The sequence below is a fragment of the Lottia gigantea genome (genome assembly GCF_000327385.1).
Source record: "Lottia gigantea unplaced genomic scaffold LOTGIsca_14, whole genome shotgun sequence".
In the NCBI taxonomy this organism is placed as follows: domain Eukaryota; kingdom Metazoa; phylum Mollusca; class Gastropoda; family Lottiidae; genus Lottia; species Lottia gigantea.
In genome coordinates this window covers 2,987,594-3,009,334 of record NW_008707617.1, presented here as the reverse complement: position 1 = coordinate 3,009,334, position 21,741 = coordinate 2,987,594, and the positions used below count along the sequence as shown (strand labels likewise).

General features: G+C 34.8%; 4 protein-coding genes across 4 annotated transcripts; 3 read left to right on the top strand and 1 right to left on the bottom strand.

Annotated features, from left to right (window-relative positions):
- Window positions 1-1,002: 1,002 nt before the first annotated feature.
- Window positions 1,003-2,085, top strand: LOTGIDRAFT_157568 (hypothetical protein; the record flags this gene model as incomplete). Its single annotated transcript, XM_009049773.1, has 4 exons — window positions 1,003-1,013; window positions 1,126-1,214; window positions 1,370-1,531; window positions 1,685-2,085. 4 exons carry the CDS (start codon window positions 1,003-1,005, stop codon window positions 2,083-2,085), a joined length of 663 nt encoding a protein of 220 aa, XP_009048021.1.
- Window positions 2,086-8,920: 6,835 nt separating this feature from the next.
- Window positions 8,921-10,155, top strand: LOTGIDRAFT_157567 (hypothetical protein; the record flags this gene model as incomplete). Its single annotated transcript, XM_009049772.1, has 4 exons — window positions 8,921-8,931; window positions 9,044-9,132; window positions 9,285-9,446; window positions 9,755-10,155. 4 exons carry the CDS (start codon window positions 8,921-8,923, stop codon window positions 10,153-10,155), a joined length of 663 nt encoding a protein of 220 aa, XP_009048020.1.
- Window positions 10,156-13,280: 3,125 nt separating this feature from the next.
- On the bottom strand, window positions 13,281-16,572 carry LOTGIDRAFT_186175 (hypothetical protein; the record flags this gene model as incomplete). Its single annotated transcript, XM_009049771.1, has 7 exons — window positions 16,426-16,572; window positions 15,944-16,080; window positions 15,622-15,775; window positions 15,341-15,427; window positions 14,827-14,965; window positions 14,404-14,632; window positions 13,281-13,662 (listed from the first exon to the last, which is right to left on the bottom strand). Coding segments are annotated over exons 1-7 (1,194 nt in total), but the record flags the coding sequence as incomplete, so codon positions are not given.
- Window positions 16,573-18,141: 1,569 nt separating this feature from the next.
- On the top strand, window positions 18,142-19,953 carry LOTGIDRAFT_212882 (hypothetical protein; the record flags this gene model as incomplete). Its single annotated transcript, XM_009049770.1, has 4 exons — window positions 18,142-18,294; window positions 18,431-18,491; window positions 18,698-18,729; window positions 19,236-19,953. 4 exons carry the CDS (start codon window positions 18,142-18,144, stop codon window positions 19,350-19,352), a joined length of 363 nt encoding a protein of 120 aa, XP_009048018.1. The 3' UTR covers window positions 19,353-19,953.
- Between the last annotated feature and the right edge of the window lie 1,788 nt (window positions 19,954-21,741).

Sequence of the window (21,741 nt, the reverse complement as noted above, 5' to 3'; positions counted from 1 at the left end):
ATAACTACAGGCACCGGGCGTTCAAAGGGAATGGTGCAAGTACAAGTTAAATGTTCCCCAATACAATAGCCTTCATCAAAAGGCCAAGAAACTTGTTTTACAGTAAATTGGTACAAGTCCAAAACATGGCTACACTTAGTAGTAACGATCCTGCCGGGCATGTAATGGTGGTTGTGGTCAGGGAGGTCAAATAAAATATTTGCAGTGGTGGAATGTGCCCACCAGACAATAAAAACCGATGAAGAAAGTTTAGCTAGATCACCTTACGAGCTTTTGTATGTTGTTCGCCATTGCCTGGTACATCTAAAATGACCACTGCCAAACATTTTCTGTGAAGGAAACCCCCTGCCAGACACCCCAAAGTAACCCCAACCATTAAAGAGATGGTAAAAAGGTTTTCTAACTTATATCGGGGACAACTTTGACTTTTCTTTTGGACAATCCAATTCTTCGTCCAATGCCTTTGGGAACCAATTCTAGTAAAGAGTTAACCGGAAATGACGTAGCTCCCACAAGAGAATTCGTAATCATTTTACCACCAGACCACAATATCATAATTATTATGTTATCTCCCATTATAAGATGGTGGCATTTATAACTAAGTTGTTAAGTAGTATAGAGGTTATGGATTAGAGAAATGACCAAAACCCGTGTAATTTTTGCACAATATTGGTAGAATTTGTCATTTGCTTATCATGCCGATAGATTGAAATTTAATTACTAGTGTCCAACGTTTGGTACTAGGCTAGGGCTAAAGAGTTTAGTTAGATTTAAACAAAAAAAAAGAATCTCTACTCTTTTCTGGGCACATAAGGCATTTTTTATAATCGAAGATGAAATTTTATAGTCATTTGTTCTCATATATTCATTATGACGTCATAAGAGAAATAACGTCAAATTGGTTAGAATTCATGTAGTATTTGGATTTCAAACACTGAAGGATTCATTTTCTGCTGCTGTCAGAGTTTTGTGGTTTTTGATATTTTCTGTAGTTTAATAGAAATGACGATTATGTAAGTATAGTATTAGAATATACAATGTAAAGTTTTTCTGTAACTGAAATCATTAAATCGGTTTTAGAAGAAAGTTGTTGACTAAATTAATTTGTTGATATTAATATTTCAGATTACCAGTAATAAGTTATTATGTAGACGAGGTTATTTTGGATTATCTATTGAACAGTATCCAATCTGAACTTTTCACTGATAATAACAGTAAGTAATCTAAACCTATAAAAATATTCCATTAAGTATAAAAGATGCAAAAATTGGTTATTTATCATCTGAATAAGTTTGGTTTGATTTTTTCCTCAAAAATAAGTTTTCCTTTTCATAAATAGTCTCTGTAACCCAATACCTTGAAATTTTAGGTGTGAACTTCGACCTCAACCAAAATAATCACATCGACAACAACAACAACAATAAGACTGTCAACGATGAAATTGACGAATTTAAGGAAATTGAGAATTGGGCGGAGGAGCCGTGGTCGAACTGTATAGATGTTGATGTTCCAGAATGGGCCAAGATTGAAGGTATATTTTACTACTTATATTTGGTACAAGATACACTTTTAATTGAAATCAAAACCTTGTTGTTTAAATTCAACTATTGGTTTGTAGTGAAAGGTTTGTTGTATACCCTGAGATATAATTCAACTAATTTGCAATCTTCTCGTTCTTTTTCAGGTCAAGTAATTGAAGATAATGTGAAGGATTTGGTGTGGGCAGACGACCCCTGGATACAGACCCCTCTCGTTGACATCCCCTCGTGGATGATGCTTCCGGGGATCGATTTTAATTTGGATGCTTTTCCTTGGAAAACTGAAGTGGACATGAAAGACGATAATATTGAAGATCTGATCGAGTCAAACACAACCATCAACAACTGGTCCGATGAATTTTATTTTCAAGCACCTCTTGATGTTCCCAATTGGGCTCTCTTACCAGGGATAGATTATCCAAGGCAAACTAAAAATAGTCCGTACTGGCAGTACAAATTAAACAATTATCATAAAATAAAAGATAATTTTAGACAAAAAGTCTTCAAAGAACAGTTGAGATGTATAGCAGAGGAAATATTTATGTAGACACAAGATTCTATCAACTCGGACATTTTGGACATCAGTTATTAATCTATTATCAGTTATTAATCTATTATCAGTTATTAATCTATTATAAAAACTTTACCTCTTTGTGCAATACTATTGTATATCTATTTATATATCTCATTATATTTGTATATTTGGCGGAATAAAATATTTATTTTACAACATACCCTTTCGTGTCCAATTTCAAGTAGGCCTAAATAGAGGCAGATTATGTTAGACTTTCATTAATAACTAATTTTAAAAAAATATCCTTTTTTGGTCGAAATCGGCGAAATATCTGATTTGCCCCTACCCCCCACCCCTAAATACAATCTCTTCGAAGCACCGATCCCGAACATATCCCCCTCCTTATTGTTGGCTATATCAACAATTCAAAGATATAAAAAATACAAATTTAGGATATATAAATATAAAAAATACCATTATCACAGATAGTCTTTAGCCTACTATGCCACAATCCTATTGTTCTTGACGATAAAACAGAACAGAACATTTTTAAGAATACATATTTTTTTTATTTCTCCATATCCCAGAACGAACATTCTTTTTTCTTTTAACTAATAATCCCTTTAAATACATAACTTATTATCCACAAACGCGCACTGTGGAATTTTATGATTTATAACACACATATTATATAAGCACATCACTATGCTTCCAATGGACATAAATGACTTATGAACCTTTTATAGAGCTTATCACCAATTTTGATTTCCTCTCACGTGATTATCATCACTGCGGAACATTTTCACAATTCTTTCCGAGGGCCATTTATCCCGAGGAGAGTTTGGATCTACAACTGTGCGACGTCTCCTTCCTAAAAATCCCGTTGTTCAATGTTGTTCTCGCGTTCAATGTTGGTAATATTTCCTTTATCCATCGTTGCCAAAATTGTTTGACAAGTTCCTGCACTCGTCGCCAACATTTCCGAGGGTCGAACTTAAACTCGTCCACACACTTGGGGTCCAGTTGTCCACTCAATTGTCCGAAAGGGAAATGGTTTGGGGTCAAACAGGGCTAGCATTGAGATCGTTTCCCTCGTACCAAAGCAGATGCGAACGCAGTCAACAATTTTTTGTCCGTTACGTCTGCGCCACCTGCGCGGATTGAATGCCGCTATACTCTGCAATCGAATTCACACTTTTCGGTCCGACCCCTGCGTGTGCATTGACCACGCCATTTCGAAGTGTACGGCGAGTGTTTTACCCCTGCCTTGCTTAGTGTGAAAAGGTCCAGCATAATTGACGCCAATTCTTGCGAAAGACCGAAGTGGGGTTCCAAGGCGATACGCCGGTTAAGGTGCCATGACTTGCACTGCTGGTTTCCTGCGACGTCTAATACATTCAGTGTAGGATGACTTAATTGACTTTATCAGATTACTAGCGCCAGTATTTAGATCTCAATAACGACAAGGATTGCGAAACTCCTACTTCATGATTACCATCTTCATGAAAGAACGTTGTGATGTGACGCGAAATACAATGAGTTCCTTAAAATATTATAGGAAATTTTGCATCGAATGATAAATGTTCAGCTAATCCAAGACGGCCATCAACACGTAGTACACCATCTTTATCGATAGTTGGATTTAGAGTCAATAATTTCAATATCTTACGAATGTTTTCGAAGACATAAAATTTCCTCTCTGAAAGAGTCCCACTGAGAGGTTTTAAAACAGAATATTTTAGATTGTTTAAGTTCTGCAATACTTAAATGATTGTCCGAGATGCGCGACTTTGGATGTCAAACTTATGAATCAATCTTAGAATCCAAGAAGTTAATAGTTCTAATTTCGAGTAACTTCTTGGATTCTAGCGCGTTGGATCGAGTCTACCAAAATCAATCACCTGATTGGTTATTAGAAAAATGTCACTAAAATTAGTTCTTGTTGTTAAGGCTATTTCTGCAGGCTTTGGGATCACTCGATCTGGCCATGACGATGGATCTAACGATAAAAAATTTGGACCGTGCCACCAAAGGTCACTGATAGCTAATTCGACGGCAGATAAACCACGATTAGCCAAGTCTGCACTGGTGGACTTGGTCGAAACATAACGCCATTGTATGAGCTCCGAGGATTCATGAATCTCACCTACTCGATGTGATCGAATGGTTTGTAAGTGCATAATTCTCCTTTTATCCAGTAAAGTACATTTCGACTATCGCACCAGAATGTTGTCAAGGTTTTTGGAATTCTAAGTACTTCGCAAACTGAGATTGCCAAGCGCACTCCGACCACTGCGCCACAAAGTTCTTGGTATCGAAACTGTCTTTAATGGCGTTACGCGAGTTTTAGCTACCATTTGAGTACTCACAACGGAGGTAACAACAAGTTGCGTAAGATTTTTCTGATACGTCAACAAATACATACAATGTCCTGTCCAAAATCTGGTGTCCGTCTTTTACAAGGCATCGAGGAATGGCTATGTTTTGTAACAAAGGCAGCTCAGAAAACCAGCAAGTCCACTGTTGCTTAAGGTCGTCAAGAAGATTAGCATCCAAATCCAAACCACGTACCCACGTGTTTTGGATCCCTAACTTGGCCCTATAAGTAAACGGTGCGACCAGGTTTAGGGGATCAAAGTAGCAAGTGGGTCTCAGCTACTTCAAAAGTGAATGAGTCAGTTTCTGCGCACCACAATATTCCAAGTGTTTTAATAGACGGGAGATTACCATCATCAAGAGAAAGTTTGTTAAGTCTATCAGAAACAGGAACGTCTGTCAACACTGTTGCTTTATTGGACAACCATTTGCGTATTTCAAATCCAGCGCCTAGTAGAAGTGACCTTAACTGCCAACGCAGTTCAATGGCTTCCGAAATATTATCAACGCTCTCAAGCAAGTCCTCAACGTACATAGAGTTAAGAATAAATTCTGCTGCCGAAAGGATACTCACTCTCATTTTGCTCACAGTGGTTACGTATGACTTTTCAGGTGATGACGAGTTCCCGACCAAAAGCCTATTGTACTGATAGATTTTAATTATACTTCGTGAATCAAAGTTGTAAGCCACAAAAATCTATAGAATATGCCATCTTCGTCCTTCAATCCAATTTGCAAAAGCAACTCGGAAATGTCACTTGTTAAGGCAATTGATTTACTACGAAATCTCAAAATTTCTTTGAAGTTTAGGACCTGAATTTATGCAGTCGTTTAAGGATATTGATAATACCGGAATAAGTTTCTCTTCAGCAATTTCGAAGCACTGAGTGACAGAAAGCGATCTAAAATGTAATCAGTTAATACCATTGTCATGAAATTGTCCACAGACAATACAAGAATTTTGACTCGTGGTTGCGAATGTTTATAAAGTTTAAAAAGTTTAAAGACCATTATAATGTCGATTACGATACGATGAGCTTGACGATGGTTTCGAATAGGACGATGGGACCCAAGTCTAAGTATTAGGGGTAAATCCTTCGACTTCCTCCTGTCAAAGTCAAAAGGGACTGTTACGACGAGGACCGTCGAAATTATCCTCTAAGCGTTTTAAAGCAGCGTCATATTCCATGTCAGATAATCTGGAATTCTTCGATTGCTTTCAGCGCTTCACCAGTTAAATGTTGTCTTAATTGTAACATTTGTAAGCTTTCGAAGTTGAAATCCTTAAAGATTTAATATTCATGCTTGTTTCCATCGAATTTAATAATGAAAACTTTATTTAACTGTCTGTAGAGATCTCAATCCAGATTGAAATTCGAACTGGCACTTGAACTCTGTTCTATTTGTTGTTTTCGATTACTATGTTGTGGATCAGCAGGAGATTTTGTCGGTGAAATGTTGGATCTGGTAAGATGACTGGGGATGGATAGCCTTTGATAACAGATCGGATATGCTGCTATCTGACTGCACAGATTCCAGCTCATCTTCATAATCACCACTTTCATCACATAGATGATTCAAATTGTCGATTACCTCTTTAATATGCCGCAGGACATTATCTACTACCGTTCTGATGCTAGCGGTCTGCTTCTCACTTGCACAAAGCAAACTTGTAAGAAGTTTTGCTTTTGTCAACTGAGTTTTAGCAGTTCTTTTCTTTCGGCGTAAACGTGAAATATTTTCCTGACTTGTTGGCTCTTACCATTTTGCCCAGATATTTTTCGTCAGAACTAGGTGCTGATTGATTCTGATTGACCACCGCTGAATCTGGATTCTAGGTCAAAAGGTCATATTCCCTTATTCGCTAAGCCATCAAACACCAAACCCATTACAAAAAGTAAGATCACATTCTCTTATCACCCTAAAGACATGAGACCATAATATCAATACACTTACCACCCTAGGTCAAAAGATCCCATTCTCTTACAACCCTAGTGTAATATCCTACAAACCCTCACACCCTAACCCGAGTCAAAAGGTCACACTTCCTTACCTCCCTAGAGGTATACTATTAAATAGCCTTACCACAAGAGAGTTATTAGACCCCTTAAAACCCTAGAGTCATAAGACCACATACCTTCACCACCCTAGAGACATTACCTTTACCATCCTATGTCATTAGATCACAAATCCTCTATACCCTCGTAATGTAATAGCACATACCCTTACCACCCTAGATTCATTAGACACCCAAAGACAAAAGGTCTCATTTCCTGACAGCCCCAGAATCATAAGACCACAAGCTCATATTTGAGGTATAAGACCACATACTTTTACCACCATAGAGCAATAAGACCACATACCTTACCATCATATATCAATGGGTAACACTCCTTCACATCTCTAGTAATTAGACCACACAACTTCACCACCCTAGTTTTATAAGATCACATACCCTTGCCACCTAGAGTCAATTGATTAAATACCCTTACCATCTAGTCATTTGATTACATTCCCTTACCACCTAGAGTCTTTGATTACACACCCTTACCACCTTTAGTCATTTGATTACATACCCTTACCACCTTTAGTCATTTGATTACATACCCTTACCACCTCGTTCATTTGATTACATACCCTTACCACCTATGTCATTTGATTACATACCCTTACCACCTATGTCATTTGATTGCATACCCTTACCATGTAGTCATTTGATTACATACCCTTACCATCTAGTAATTTGATTACATACCATTACCACCTAGGTCATTTGATTACATACCCTTTCCACCTAGAGTCATTTGATTACATACCCTTACCACCTAAAGATATAATAATACATACCCTTACCACCTAGTGTCATCAGAACACACCTTACCACCCTAGGTCAAAAGGTCACATCCCTCCCCAGCCTAGTTATTATCTCACAAACCCTTACCAATCTAGAGTATGATATTACAGGTCACAATTCCTCACCACCCAAGTCAACACACCAATAGTCATTAGACCACAAACTCTTACCAAAATGTCACATCCCTTCACCACCCTAGTCATAAGACCACAAACTTTTACCACCCTAGAGATATAAGACAACAAAAACTTACCACCTTAGAGACATAAGACAACAAACTCTTACCACCCTAGAGACATAAGACAATAAACACTTACCACCTTAGAAATATAAAGCCATATCGCACCTTATTAGGCCATATAACCTTACCACCTATAGTCATTAGACCACAAACTCTAACCAAAATGTCACACCCCTTCACCACCCTAGTCATTAGTCACAAAATCTTACCACCCTAGAGATATAAGACAACAAACACTTACCACCCTAGAGATCTAAGACTACATACCGTTACCACCTTACAGTCATTTGACCACATGCCCTTACTACCCTAGTTCAAAAGGTCACATTCCCATTTAACCCTAGGGCCTAGAGTTATTAGACCATAGAGTTATTAGATCACATAGACTACACACCCTTTCCATTCTAGAGACATAATACCACACACCACTCTCTGTCAAAGTTCGCATTGCTTGATGTAATTGGACTGGTAATTGGATGATTTTTGACTTTTTGGATGATATCGATCCGCCGAGTAATTGATTGATGCCGAACCGTCAAGTTGGATATTGATATACCAATTTATTGGTTTTTGGTTTGTGTTGGTTTGTTGGGTTATTGGTTGATATTTTTGTCGGTTTATTTTCTGTTTTTAACTTCTGCCGTATGCTCTGGTTTCTTCAATCACTGCTCATTACCATAATATTGTGATACAGATAACAAATTGAACAATTGACTCTGAACTTTAACACGAACGATTTTAAACAACTCAAAAGGCATGGGAATAAAATTTCAGTTCGTACATACATCAACTTCAGAAGAAAGTCATTCAGTAAACCAAGACCAGCTTCCTAATCAAAGAATTACAACAGAAATGATACAACACTTCCCCTTTTTACTTTATACGATTTCTAGAATTATTTTCTATAAAACATTAGTGCCATGCAGGTAACACTTCCACCAGAAATCACACTTTAAAGTAAAATCTTTGTTTTCGTACCAAATTTAGATATTTGTGAAATAAAGATTACTAGTTTTATACACATTATTATGGTGCTCTTTGTCCCCAACCCCAAACCTCTTCGAAACTTGTGTTATTGTTGCACAATTGCTAGAATTTACCAGTTGCTTATAATGATAGATTTACATTTAGTAACTAGTATCCTAGGCTTGGAACCATGGGCTGTAGAGTTTAGTTTTAAAAACAAACTTTTAAAAGAATCTCTTTTTTTTTTCTTTAAGAAACCAAGATGAAACTTAATTGTCATTTGTTCTCATATATTCATTATGACGTCATAAGAGAAATAACGTCAAATTGGTTAGAATTCATGTAGTATTTGGATTTCAAACACTGAAGGATTCATTTTCTGCTGCTGTCAGAGTTTTGTGGTTTTTGATATTTTCTGTAGTTTAATAGAAATGACGATTATGTAAGTATAGTATTAGAATATACAATGTAAAGTTTTTCTGTAACTGAAATCATTAAATCGGTTTTAGAAGAAAGTTGTTGACTAAATTAATTTGTTGATATTAATATTTCAGATTACCAGTAATAAGTTATTATGTAGACGAGGTTATTTTGGATTATCTAGTGAACAGTAATCAATCTGAAATTTTCACTGATAATAACAGTAAGTAAGGCTATAAAAATATTCCATTAAATACAAAAGAAGTAAATAATTGTTATTTGCCATTTGAATAAGTTTTTATTTTTCCCAATTTATTAGAGATTTCAAGTATAAAATTATTGTCTGACCAACTACATTGAATTTTGTCATTTAAGGTGTGATCCTCGACCTCAACCAAAATAATCATATCGACAACAACAACAACAATAAGACTGTCAACGATGAAATTGACGAATTTAAGGAAATTGAGAATTGGGCGGAGGAGCCGTGGTCCAACTGTATTGATGTTGATGTTCCAGAATGGGCTAAGATTGAGGGTATTTTAATACTTATATTTTATTTAATTGTTGGAAAAAAAATTAATGTCAGAAATCTTGTTGTTTAAAACAAGTTCAAGTTCAGAGTGTGGTGTTGTGTTGTGATATAGTGGTAGTACAGGGCGTGGGGTCAAGAAAATTGATTTGTACCCCTACTGAATTGTACCCCTACTTTATTTCAAACAAAAATTATGGTTGGCATACGCCTATACCACAAAATAACTGTCTGAGATCACCAAATCAATTCTACACAGGTGGTAGACCCTGAGAGATTTCAACTAATTAGCAAACTACTTGTTCTCTTTCAGGTCCAGTATTGGAAGATAATGAGAAGGATTTGGTGTGGGCAGACGACCCCTGGATACAGACCCCTCTCGTTGACATCCCTCCGTGGATGATGCTTCCGGGGATCGATTTTAATTTGGATGCTTTTCCTTGGAAAACTGAAGTGGGCATGGACGACGATAATATTGAAGATCTGATCGAGTCAAACACAACCATCAACAACTGGTCCGATGAATTTTATTTTCAAGCACCTCTTGATGTTCCCAATTGGGCTCTCTTACCAGGGATAGATTATCCAAGCCAAACTAAAAATAGTCCGTACTGGCAGTACAAATTAAACAATTATCATAAAATAAAAGATAATTTTAGACAAAAAGTCTTCAAAGAACAGTTGAGATGTATAGCAGAGGAAATATTTATGTAGACACAAGATTCTATCAACTCGGACATTTTGGACATTAATCTATTATCAGTTATTAATCTATTATCAGTTATTAATCAGTTATTAATCTATTATCAGTTATTAATCTATTACAAAAACTTTACCTCATTGTACAATACTAGTGTATATCTACTTATAGATCTAATTATATTTGTATATTTGGCGGAATAAACTGCATATATTATTACATACATTTTTGTGGTTAATCAGCAACTTTTCACTCTACCAAGATGGATTTTGACAGTCAATCACTCATAGAAGGGCTGTTTCAAAAGACCAGCCAGTCATAGCATGACTGTTTCAAAAGATTAGTCATACCAGGACTGTTCCAAAAGATCAGTCAGTCATACCCGGACTGTTCTAAAAGATCAGTCAGTCATACCCGGACTGTTCCAAAAGATCAGATAGTCATACCTGGACTGTTCCAAAAGATCAGCCAGTCATACCAGGACTGTTCCAAAAGATCAGTCAGTCATACCCGGACTGTTCCAAAAGATCAGTCAGTCATACCAGGACTGTTTCAAAAGATCAGCCAGTCATAGCACAACTGTTTCAAAAGATCAGTCAGTCATACCAGGACTGTTTCAAAAGACCAGTCAGTCATACCAGGACTGTTGCAAAAGACTAGTCATACCAGGACTATTGCAAAAGATTAGTCATACCAGGATTGTTTCAAAAGATCAGACAGTCATACCAGGACTGGTCCAAATGATCAGTCAGTCATACCCGGACTGGTCCAAATGATCAGTCAGTCATAACGGTTGTTTTTTTTCGAAAGATCAGTCAGTCATACCAGGAATATTTCAAGATCAGTCAATCACACCAGCAATGTTTCAAATTGAAATATAACAGAACTATTTCAATTATAGATCAGTTGATTAATTTAAACTTGCGTTATAAACAAAAATTAAACCTATAGGGGTCAAAATTAGCAAAGTTATGGCAATTTTTAAGATATGTGGAATCAGCCTTAGTCGCCTAGCTACACAACTTGAGGTTAAGACTTTGACAGGCTGCTATTCGAAAACTCTCAGAGAAAGTTGCAATTTGAACTACAATTTTATTGTCTGCTAGAGCACTTAAGTAACCAACCTTTTCATATTTCCAGGCATAATTTACGACGTTTTTGATAATGAAACAAAAAAGCGGAATACTCCTTTAAAAAAATCTGTTTTTCTGTTCTTTACTGAAATCAATCTGAAGATAACTAGATCAGGCAATAGAGGCTGTCCAAAGAGCAGTCAATGAAATTTGTTTTCACCAATCACACTCGTCTTAAAGACTTCAATCCAATCAAATTTCATTGGGGATATTTTTTATTAAGAATTTGAATTCCATGAAACATTCATTAATGAGGCCTGATACACAAAAACTGTTACCATAGGCAGTGGGTTTTCATGGTTCAGTCTATCGAGGCAGGTAGATCTTCAAGTAAATTGAAAGTTCAATTAAACGGGACATGTCTTTCAATATTTCCTTGATCAGAAAAAGTGCTTTATAAAGGTTCAGACAGACAGCTTCAGTCGATGAGACCAGGTAAGATCGATTAGGACAGGTAGGTTAAAAGGTATACTACCTGTAAGGATGACCAAAAAATTGAAATTTTGAAACTTGGTAACAATGGGACTTTGGACATGACAATAAAAAATCCAATAAATCCCTCTATAATCCACCTTAGAAGCGCGTTTCAATAATCATTTAGTTTGATGGATATATCGTCGCTATATAGAGATTCTGTGGCACCTAGTTAAGTCCAACTGATGTTGACCAAGTTTGAATTTTAAATTTTTATGTGTATTCTAAGAGATAGTATCCTTTTAACAAGATTCTATATATCTGGACAGGTAGGTTTACAAGCCCCAGTTAATTCTGGCAAGAAAATATTCATTTCAGTAAATTGGTACATTAGGATTCAAAGCTTATATTAATACTAAAATATAACATTTGTTTTTATAAACTATATTTCATTTATAAATTATTTCATAAAATTATATAGACAATAACAAAATTTTGTTAGTTTTTATACAGCTATATCCAGGTTAACAATTGTATTGTACAAGTAGATACATAAAACTTTCTTTCTTATAAGTTGTCAGTTTAACAGCTTCATGATATGAGAATATAGCACCTTAAACCAATCTGATTAAAATGCAAACTTAGATGCTTTGTTAATTTGTTAGAGTTTTCCATCATTTCCTTGATCTGATGAATTTGTCTTTAGATCATGTTCTGTTCAAAAACACTCTTAGAAGTCGGCAGATAATACAAGTCAATGATTAAGAATGAATATCACAGAATTCCCCATATATAATATAACCCAACATGACATGCATGGCCATCATGCCAAGTGGAGTCAGATCAAGATTATCTTTTAATCAGATTGCACCTTAAATATCAATTGAACATCAATTCAAAACAGGTGTTTTTTACGGAAATAACACAGATAAATACAGAAATTCTGTCCAAATATAACTTCACCAAGATATTTAGCTGGATATCACATAGAGCACTAAAAGTTAACAATCTGTATTTAAAATACTGATCAAAATGTAGGTGATTTTTATAGTACTTTATATACTATACACTTGTATATACTGTGATCACAAACAGACATAAATACAGAATTTTTGTAATTCAACTTAGACAAGGCTCTGCACCATTAAAAATGCAAAATAAAAACTATGATAGAAGTCATATCAATGATCAGGGCTTGACAAACTTTCAGTTTCTTCATTTATTGTCTCATATCCTGACTTAGGTTTCATATCATCGTTAAATGATTCTTTTTGAGCTTCAGTTAATTCATTTATAGCCTTAAAGAAATCACTAAAATCAACGTATGCTGTGACACGGCCATCTTTATCAAGTTCTAATTTATGTCCCACAAACTCACGTCCAAATAAGGGCTGATCTCCACTACTTTCTGTAGATTCAGTAGAATATGCGCCACTATTATTAGTCCTTTGTGTTTCAACTTGAGAGTTATTAGTATAAAGTGGATGTACATTCATATTGGTAGGTGTGACTGGTGAATCATTTGTACCTGTACTACTGTATCCATTATTAACAGGAGACATGGGGCCAGGGATATGAAGAGCTGGTAAGCCAGTAGAGTAAGGCACACGAGGCATCGTTGGACTAGTCGCAGGTAAAGCTAAAGGATAATTAAAGTTTCTGATCAATAGTGTTATATCATCACGTTTTTGACACACAATTTTTAACATGTCATGTCCTGTCATGTAGGCATCATGATGGCGCCTAACAACTCTGTCAACTACAGCCTGAGCAACACCATTTAAGGTAGACTGCATTGAGAATTCTGCAGCCACCATTGATGCAATTTCTGCATTCACCCGTTCACAGTTTGAAGCATCTTCCAAAGACTGATATAATCCATCCGACATAACTATAAGAAATCTACAGCCTTCATCTAGTTCTATTCCACCTTCAACATGGGGGTCAGCTATGACAGGTTCTCTTATAGCAGTCCTGAAACATAGACACATGACATCGTATCACTATTTCAGGTTTTGACATGATTTTATTAACCCATAAAATTCTGTGGGCGTTGAAATGAGATTGGTGCTATTTGAACCTGACCAATGAGATCTGTAGAGCGGAAATAAGGTATTGTAAACAAAACACAACATTGCCCGTTTTTATTTTTTCCGAGTTAAGATTCCAAAGTATGGTTTGATTTTCTCTCAGCTTCAATTCTTTACCATTCACATAACCAAAACATGTAATGCCACACTGCTTTTGTTTTGTTTACCTTTGTAAGCATAGTGCCGTAACAGGTGATTTGTTTTGATTGGCTGAAATTTTAGTACCAAGACGGCAGGGGCAATTTTGATCAGACAATATTTAGCTATGAATACATTTTTTTTCTCACTTGTATTATCAAGGTCTCGAGAAAGTATGACAAAGGGGGGCATGGTTTGGAAACGATGAGATACATGATATTGTATAAATGTTTACATAACAAAAGAAACAGGTTACTAGGTTAAACTGTTCTCAAAATCTCAAATAAAACTTTATCCATTTCATTATTCAAAATTTCCTTCTATTCTTTTACTGGTTGGACTAACCTCAATGAAAAAAAGGCAAGGTAGTTTGCAGTGTCTTTTTTCAATTTCCAACAGTCACATGATACATGCACATCCAATAGCAAATAAAGTTTAGTTTGAGAAAATGGGCAGGCTGGATGATAAAAAGATAATTATGTTTTACCTCAAGATATCAATATCTTTATAACCACCTTTAACATGATAATCACCAATACACCTTGTATTATCAGATGTTCCTATCTTACGTAACTGTTTTAATTTTTCTACATCTAAACCTAAATTAACCAATCGTATTTGTTCTTGTTCATCAGCAATAGTGTGATCATGTGATAACTGGACCAATCGTAACACTCCATCAACATCAGTTTTACATAACAATGCTCTTGTATCACCTATAGCAGACAAACAAAACTAAATCATTAAGCATAATTAATTTTCTTAATCACACTCATTTCAGGCATTTTATTTTACACCGATAGCTAATGTAATATGACATTCAAAAATACACACTATTTCTTTTGAAGTGTTATCAAACAAGTCTCAATTTTCAGTTGAGTAATTCGGGTTAATTTCCAAAATTACTTACCAACATTTGCTACATATAATTTATTATTATAAATCAATACAACACAGGCTGTAGTGCCACCAGCTATCTGGGTTTCTAATGCTTGTATCTTACTCATTATGTCAGGATATTTATTATAGGCATCAAATGAACTTATGCCCTGTAATAGCAAATAGATATTGTAAATCAGTTCAGGCTTAAAAGTTTAGTTCTTATCTAACACAACATAAAAGAATGATAGTATTTGCTTAATTAAACATTACTTGTCAAAATATATAAATTCAATGTTCTTTACAATTGAATAAAAAGTAACAATGAAGTTTAAATTCTTGTCATTGTCCAGAAAGAAAAGCAGTTAAAACTGCATAAAAGAATGTTAGTACGGTAACAGTCTGGAAACTACTGACTATAGTTTCAGGGTGGTATGTTGAGAAAATAATAACCTTTTAAAACTCATGATCAGATTAAATACAATAACATATTTGAACAATTCATTCAAATGCTAATTACTATTACATTAAAGAAATTAACTTACCTCAGGAAGTTCCATTTGAAGAGTTGTTTTTTGTAAGAGTAGCTCATCCATTGATTCAAAATAACCCTTTTCTACTGCTATAAATGCCTGAAATAATATTTCAAAATAACTCTATAATACTACAAGATGATACATTTTCCAATAATATCTTTGTCTCTGAGAATATGCAATAGTAGTTAAACAGCCTTGGTACCTGTCTATATTTATTTGTTATCTGATCTAATACGGGATAGTAGTTTAGATGCAGTTAAAAAGTTTACAAACATTGAAGATTTGTTTACCTGTCTGAGAACTTCTCTTACTTCATTGTCTGTAGTTTTACCTTGTAACTGACCCAACAATAATTCAGCTGGCATTCTTTGGGCAGCAAAATTAGATGCCCTGTTTCCATTATGACCATCAAAAACACCATATAAATAGCACCCATCATCAGACCTGTAATTAAGAAAATAATGGTTTGAAAGGAATAAAAAAAAAACACTACACTTACAGAATGTCTGCTTCTTTTCAATTGTATGTTAAGGAAAATGCATAAAATTAGATTACTTTGTATCAATTAGCTTAAATTTTCAGTAAAAACTAGGTAGGCTAATATTAATTTACCTGAAATGAAAACTTTTATCTTCAAATTCATGTTCTTCTCGCCTATCACCATCTTCTCTATAAATCTGATTGGTAGAAAATCCAACACCAGAATAATGACACACTGGTAAATCATCTGTCCAACTCAAGGCATGACCCTGTATTAGATATGAACATATAAGAATATAATATCTAGTTGGATATCTAGGCAAGATGTATCATCTCTTATTTCATGGACAGAGCCCATAATTGGAGTGCAATAACGGTTATAATAAGAAAGCTTTTACAGAATACAGTGACAGTGTGTTCATTTGATGATCAAAAATCAATTCTTGACCCACCCCTTCGGTCATTGTGTAGCACAGAGTAATCTATGACCATTATACTGAACATTCTCTCTGCAGTGAGAGTACTGAGTACAGAGTAGCCTGGACCACAACCAGACAAGTGGCCTACTCAGTAGATGAATACAAATGTAATGTTTTGCTTGATGTAGCCTATACCTGAAGTCCAAATCTTGGTGGAGAACCTACAGTATCAGCTGATGAATGGGTTGGTCTGGATGCCATCTTATGATTTTGTGTATATTTTACAAAATGTTCATTTCAAGATATTCTTAGAAAAACAATATTTCGACATTACTGAAACCGGAAGTAGGCACTGGATATTTGAAATTGTAAACTGATTATTTACCTGAAAACGAAATAAAAGTAGGGGAATGAAATTAAGTTTTCAAATGAAAACATTTAAATTGATTGCCTATTCCATCTCAATTATAAATTCTGTCTTTCAATCCGATTTGTTCCAGGTAATGATTCTTTGGTAATCTTTTGTTTTGTTTTACCATTCACAATTCAACAATTAAAACGAAAGTAGTAACATTTTGTAAGGTCATTAATGACATTATCCAAACATTTTTTTTTGTCATATATTTGATTTGGAGATTTTTACCAGGCGTGCCACAAAAAAGACTCTAGATATTGTCCATTTGTTTCCAAATATTTTGACACAAAAGACATTGAATAGGCCTATTAAAGGCATAGTGTGGTGAGTGATAAACTTACATGAATGTTTTGCTTGATGTAGCCTATACCTGAAATTAATAAGAAATTACTTTTTAATGGATTAATTGTCTTAGCCTGAATCCTTATATACAATTCTAAGGTTACTATATAACTTTTGCTTTAAAAGGGATACGATTTTGATACAAAATAGTTTGAATTGCCAGCTCATTTTCTACTCTGATCCCTTTTCACATTCATGTAAGTTGATCACTCACCAAACGATGACGCTTATGTCACGAAGTGTTGATAGGGGTAATACAGGCACTCCTTCGTAAGATTTTTCATTTATTTTGTTTTTTAATTGATCTTAATTGAAATGATCAATTTTCTATGTTTATATCATGCTTGTTTGTTATATCTGTGCATGTCTCACATAGATTTGCTTGGATGTAGCCTACCAACTACCTTTTTTCTAGGGATATCATACTAATAAAGTTAATACTTTAAGGTAGGCCTTAATTTTATGGGTTTGTTCTTTACATGATCAAAGTTTTTATCGTAATTTGTGGTCACATTTTGAAAATTGAAGGCATAGTTCAGTTAAATCATGTTCAGTTGGTACACAAAAGAAAAGAACCATGTGAAGTACAGAAATGTAAAAAGGAAACCTCCATTCAACTGATATATTTTCGCACTGAGAGATAAAGTGTTGCTTTGAAAAAGTGGACATCAATATTGTAAATCTGATAATGAACTTGGGTTACAAACCAAGACAAGCTACAATATTGATAATTCGTTGACTGCATTAGCCACTATTCTTTTATCATGGAATGTAGCGATTTGTATGCCAGAAAATACAGCCTTCCACTGTAAACATTATGGCTTTGTGTTCAGACTTTCCGTAGTTCTAGGCCTCTGTTGGCAGCATTCACTAGCATACAATCCAATCAAATTACTTCATTTACAATCTATCATGGTACAAGAAAGGTGACTATTTCAGTCAAGGTATAAGCACGAAGTTCGTAATAGCTTGACTTGACATTGTGAAGATGCTTTAGAGGTAGCCTAGTAATTCCTTAAATGGATATTTTCAGAAGAAGAAAAATGGCCAGTGAAAATTTGGATTTGATGGTGACTTGTTTTTTCTTCAATTACCTTGAAATTGTATTTCTTTTTATATCTTAGATAAGTGATAATGAAAGAAAAAAGTTATAAATGGCTCTAAGAAAAGAAGTTTTGAACCTGTACAAAAGAATTTTATCAGCTGCTAGAAAATGGGAAGATATAGCCAGCAAACACGCAGAAGTTCAAACTGAAAAACAATACATCAAAGATGAAGCTAGAAATTTGTTTAGACTGAATAAAAATGTAAGTTGGTGTTTTGGTAAAAATGATTTATCTTTAGCTCTACAAGGTTGAAGTATTTGTAACAGTCATTTGTTATATAATTTCAGTTTTATTCTAGAATAGAGACCTTGATCAATTTATTTTATTTAAATTGCAGGTTTCAAATGAAGAAGATATAAAAGAATTTATTAGAGAAGGAGAAACTAGACTACAATTAGGTATATTTAATTTTTTAATTGATTTTATCTCTCTTTCAGCTATTCATTATCAAAATTTTGATCAGTGAATTTCAACAGATATTATATAATTCTTTGATAAAGCTTAATAGATTTATTAGGAATAGATTTTATTTGTTAATCTAATTTGTGTTTTTTTTTCGATGTTTCATGGTTTAATTTTTTAATTGATTTTATCTCTCTTTCAGCTATTCATTATCAAAATCCATACCCAAGGCCTGTAAGTACAATTTCACTACCTACAACGTACAATTTACATCATTGTGGTCTGAAAATTTAATAAAAAAAAAGGGATTTATGTCCCTGTAATAGTCTCATGTCCACTGAATCACTAAATTCTTGTGTTCTCTTATGTGTTTTCATGAGCGTTTTAATGCCATGTAAAATGCGTTAGATTACGCCTGCAAATGACACAGCGTAATAGGTCACGTACTATGCCCACATGAGCGACTTTGGAGACACACTTGTTAAAGATGAAGACAATATGGCAGATGAATCGAACATTGAATTCAGAGCACTTTATATCTACATAAAATGGCGTCAACCTGAAAAAAAAGTCACTGGGTCCTCGTTTGCTAATGCCTAGCTGATTACACTAAGCGATAACAATTTAAACCCCTTTGAAGGTTATAAGCGTATTACGCAGCGTCGGCAGCACATGATTTTTTTTACAACACGCCTGTGTGGACACATGCATTTATACGTATTTGTTTTTGTTTATTTCAGGTGAACATACCACAAAGCACTTTACCTCCAGGAATTTCTAGATTGAAAAAAGCTCAGAAAAGAAGTATTGAACTATCAAAACCAATTTATTTAAAATCTTACAAAGACAAAACTTAACTGAATTTGAAAGACAATGAATAAGCTTATTATTATTTATGGTATGATGTGCAGGTCACTCTTGAAAGCATCTTTGATGGTGTTTTGTATAATTATGGAGAGTGATATTGAGAAGGAGTTGCCTATTTTTTATGAATATGCTTTATTTACTTGCAACAGAAATTATTGCGACTATAAGCATATTAATTAAAATTGGATGTCTGTTGTGAAGAATATGTACTTAAATACTTATATTGTTACCTTTTTTTTGAATGTCATGCAGAAAGATAAAACAGAAACAAATGGTATGAATGTATCAAGTTACTGAAATGATATTCAGAAAAGATAAAGCTGCTACGTTTAATGTATTTGTTAAAAATAAGAAATGACATGAAGTATTTTGTTATTGTGTATATAATCTAGTGGAATATTTACAATATGAAGATAATGCCTACTGAATAGTTATTGGATGGTGAAATAGAGAGACTAAGGTTGTAAACAGAGTTCAGTTGTTGATAAACAATTTGTTTATTGCTTAGACAGCTGATATTTATCTTTATTATGTTACTGTGTTTGTCATTGTTTCAATTTAAAATAAATGTAGTGAAATTTGGAATTTCTCATAGGGTCCAGTCAGTTATTCAAATTTATGACAACTTATTTATTCATACAGTCAGAAAATGACATGTAACTATCAAAACTACCTTTCAATACTACTAGTAGCGAAATTCATTAAGGTAGACATTATTGAGCAATATAGCCAGGGGAAGGGGGAGGGGGTCATCCAAGTCCTTTTGTCACACGTCCAATCAAGTCTAGTTATCCCCCCCTCCCCTCCCGGAAAACTTTGTGAATTGTTATGCATTACAGTGTTGCTGTCTATAGAGTTATTGCTATCTTTATTGCTCCCAAGGACGCCCATTGGAAGCCTGGAAACACGATCCCCTCTAGACAATTCTAGAGAATTTGACTCCCTGAAACGCGATTTCCTGGAGAATTTAAGGTTTATTTGTATAGTGACTGTGGGACCACTAACAAGAAAATTTTGAGAATTTGACGCCCGGAAACGTGATTTCCTGACATTTCCCAGCGAATTTAAAGTTCAAGTTATAGTCACAGATATAGTTTTGGGTCAGTTTGTTGGACAAGGGAACTGTTTTTTGAATATTGAAACGACAATTAAAAGGAAATAAACATTAGTTATTCTTTCATGACTATAATAATAATGCAATAATCGTTCAAACTATTTGGGCAACTATTAACTACTATTATCTCTTGACCACCCCTTGGAGTTACCTTCAATGTGCAATATATCGATACCCAGATATTGAAAGAGATCATCGTCGGCCAATTTCCTTATCGATGTATATCACGATTATCATTTATATTCGTTTATATATTTACGAACTATAGTGGCCACCTGAATCAAGGAAGTGAATAAATTGGAAATAAAATGGAGCTTTAGGTCCAAACTTTCCTCACTTGGTGGAGTAAATCAAGGACGGGAAACGTAATGCGTGGTAGAGTGAGAGGACAGCAGTATAAGCCTATATCTTTCGGTCACCCACATCAATGACAAAGGCGGACCCGGATAGCAGCTCGGGAAATTCAGGGAGGCGAGCAACCCACTGAGCCACTGTCCTGACCACCTCCCTTGCCATATAATTGTAAAGATACTTCAAAACACGAAAGCAGCATCGACATCAAAAACACCAAAGTCGCTGATTTTGACACCGGGCATTTAAACGATTTTTGATTTTGTATTATTAACATTACTGAAGCGGTAGCCTGCTAGTTTCACAAATCGCTAGATATTTAAGGAAATACTGAATTTTATTTAGTGGATGGAAAGGAATTTAAATATGTCTCGATGCTTGGCTTAAACCTCCAAGTTAGATTTAGATAACCTTTTCTGTTGTTTCTTGATAAGTGTTGCTGTTGTACAATGTAACCATCTGCTTAACTGCTTCTGTACACAACAGGTCTCTAGGTTTCTCTATGTAAAAGTTTAGTGGAATGTATTTCAGTGTATTTGGTAGCTGTTAAAATCATTCCTATTGTCATCACCTTACAGTAGTTGAAATAATTGTAAATCAACATATTACCACATGTTTTTACCCTTTTTTCACCTTGAAATATTTCCTCCTCTAATAACCTAGCGGTGAACTCTATAAAATAATTACGTTCATAGCTTTCAGCTCAAGGAGATGCGATTATTATTTTTAGCTCATTTTTTGACCTCCGTTGGCTTCTGAGAGACCCCAACCACCCCAAGGACTTCAGCCCCTCATATCAGTCTTCACCTCGGAGACCTCTCATTATTGCCCCTCCCCCATCTCCAATCACGTCCACCTCAGGCATTTTATAAATACGTCCCTACACGTCACAATTTCGATTATGAAAACAAAGT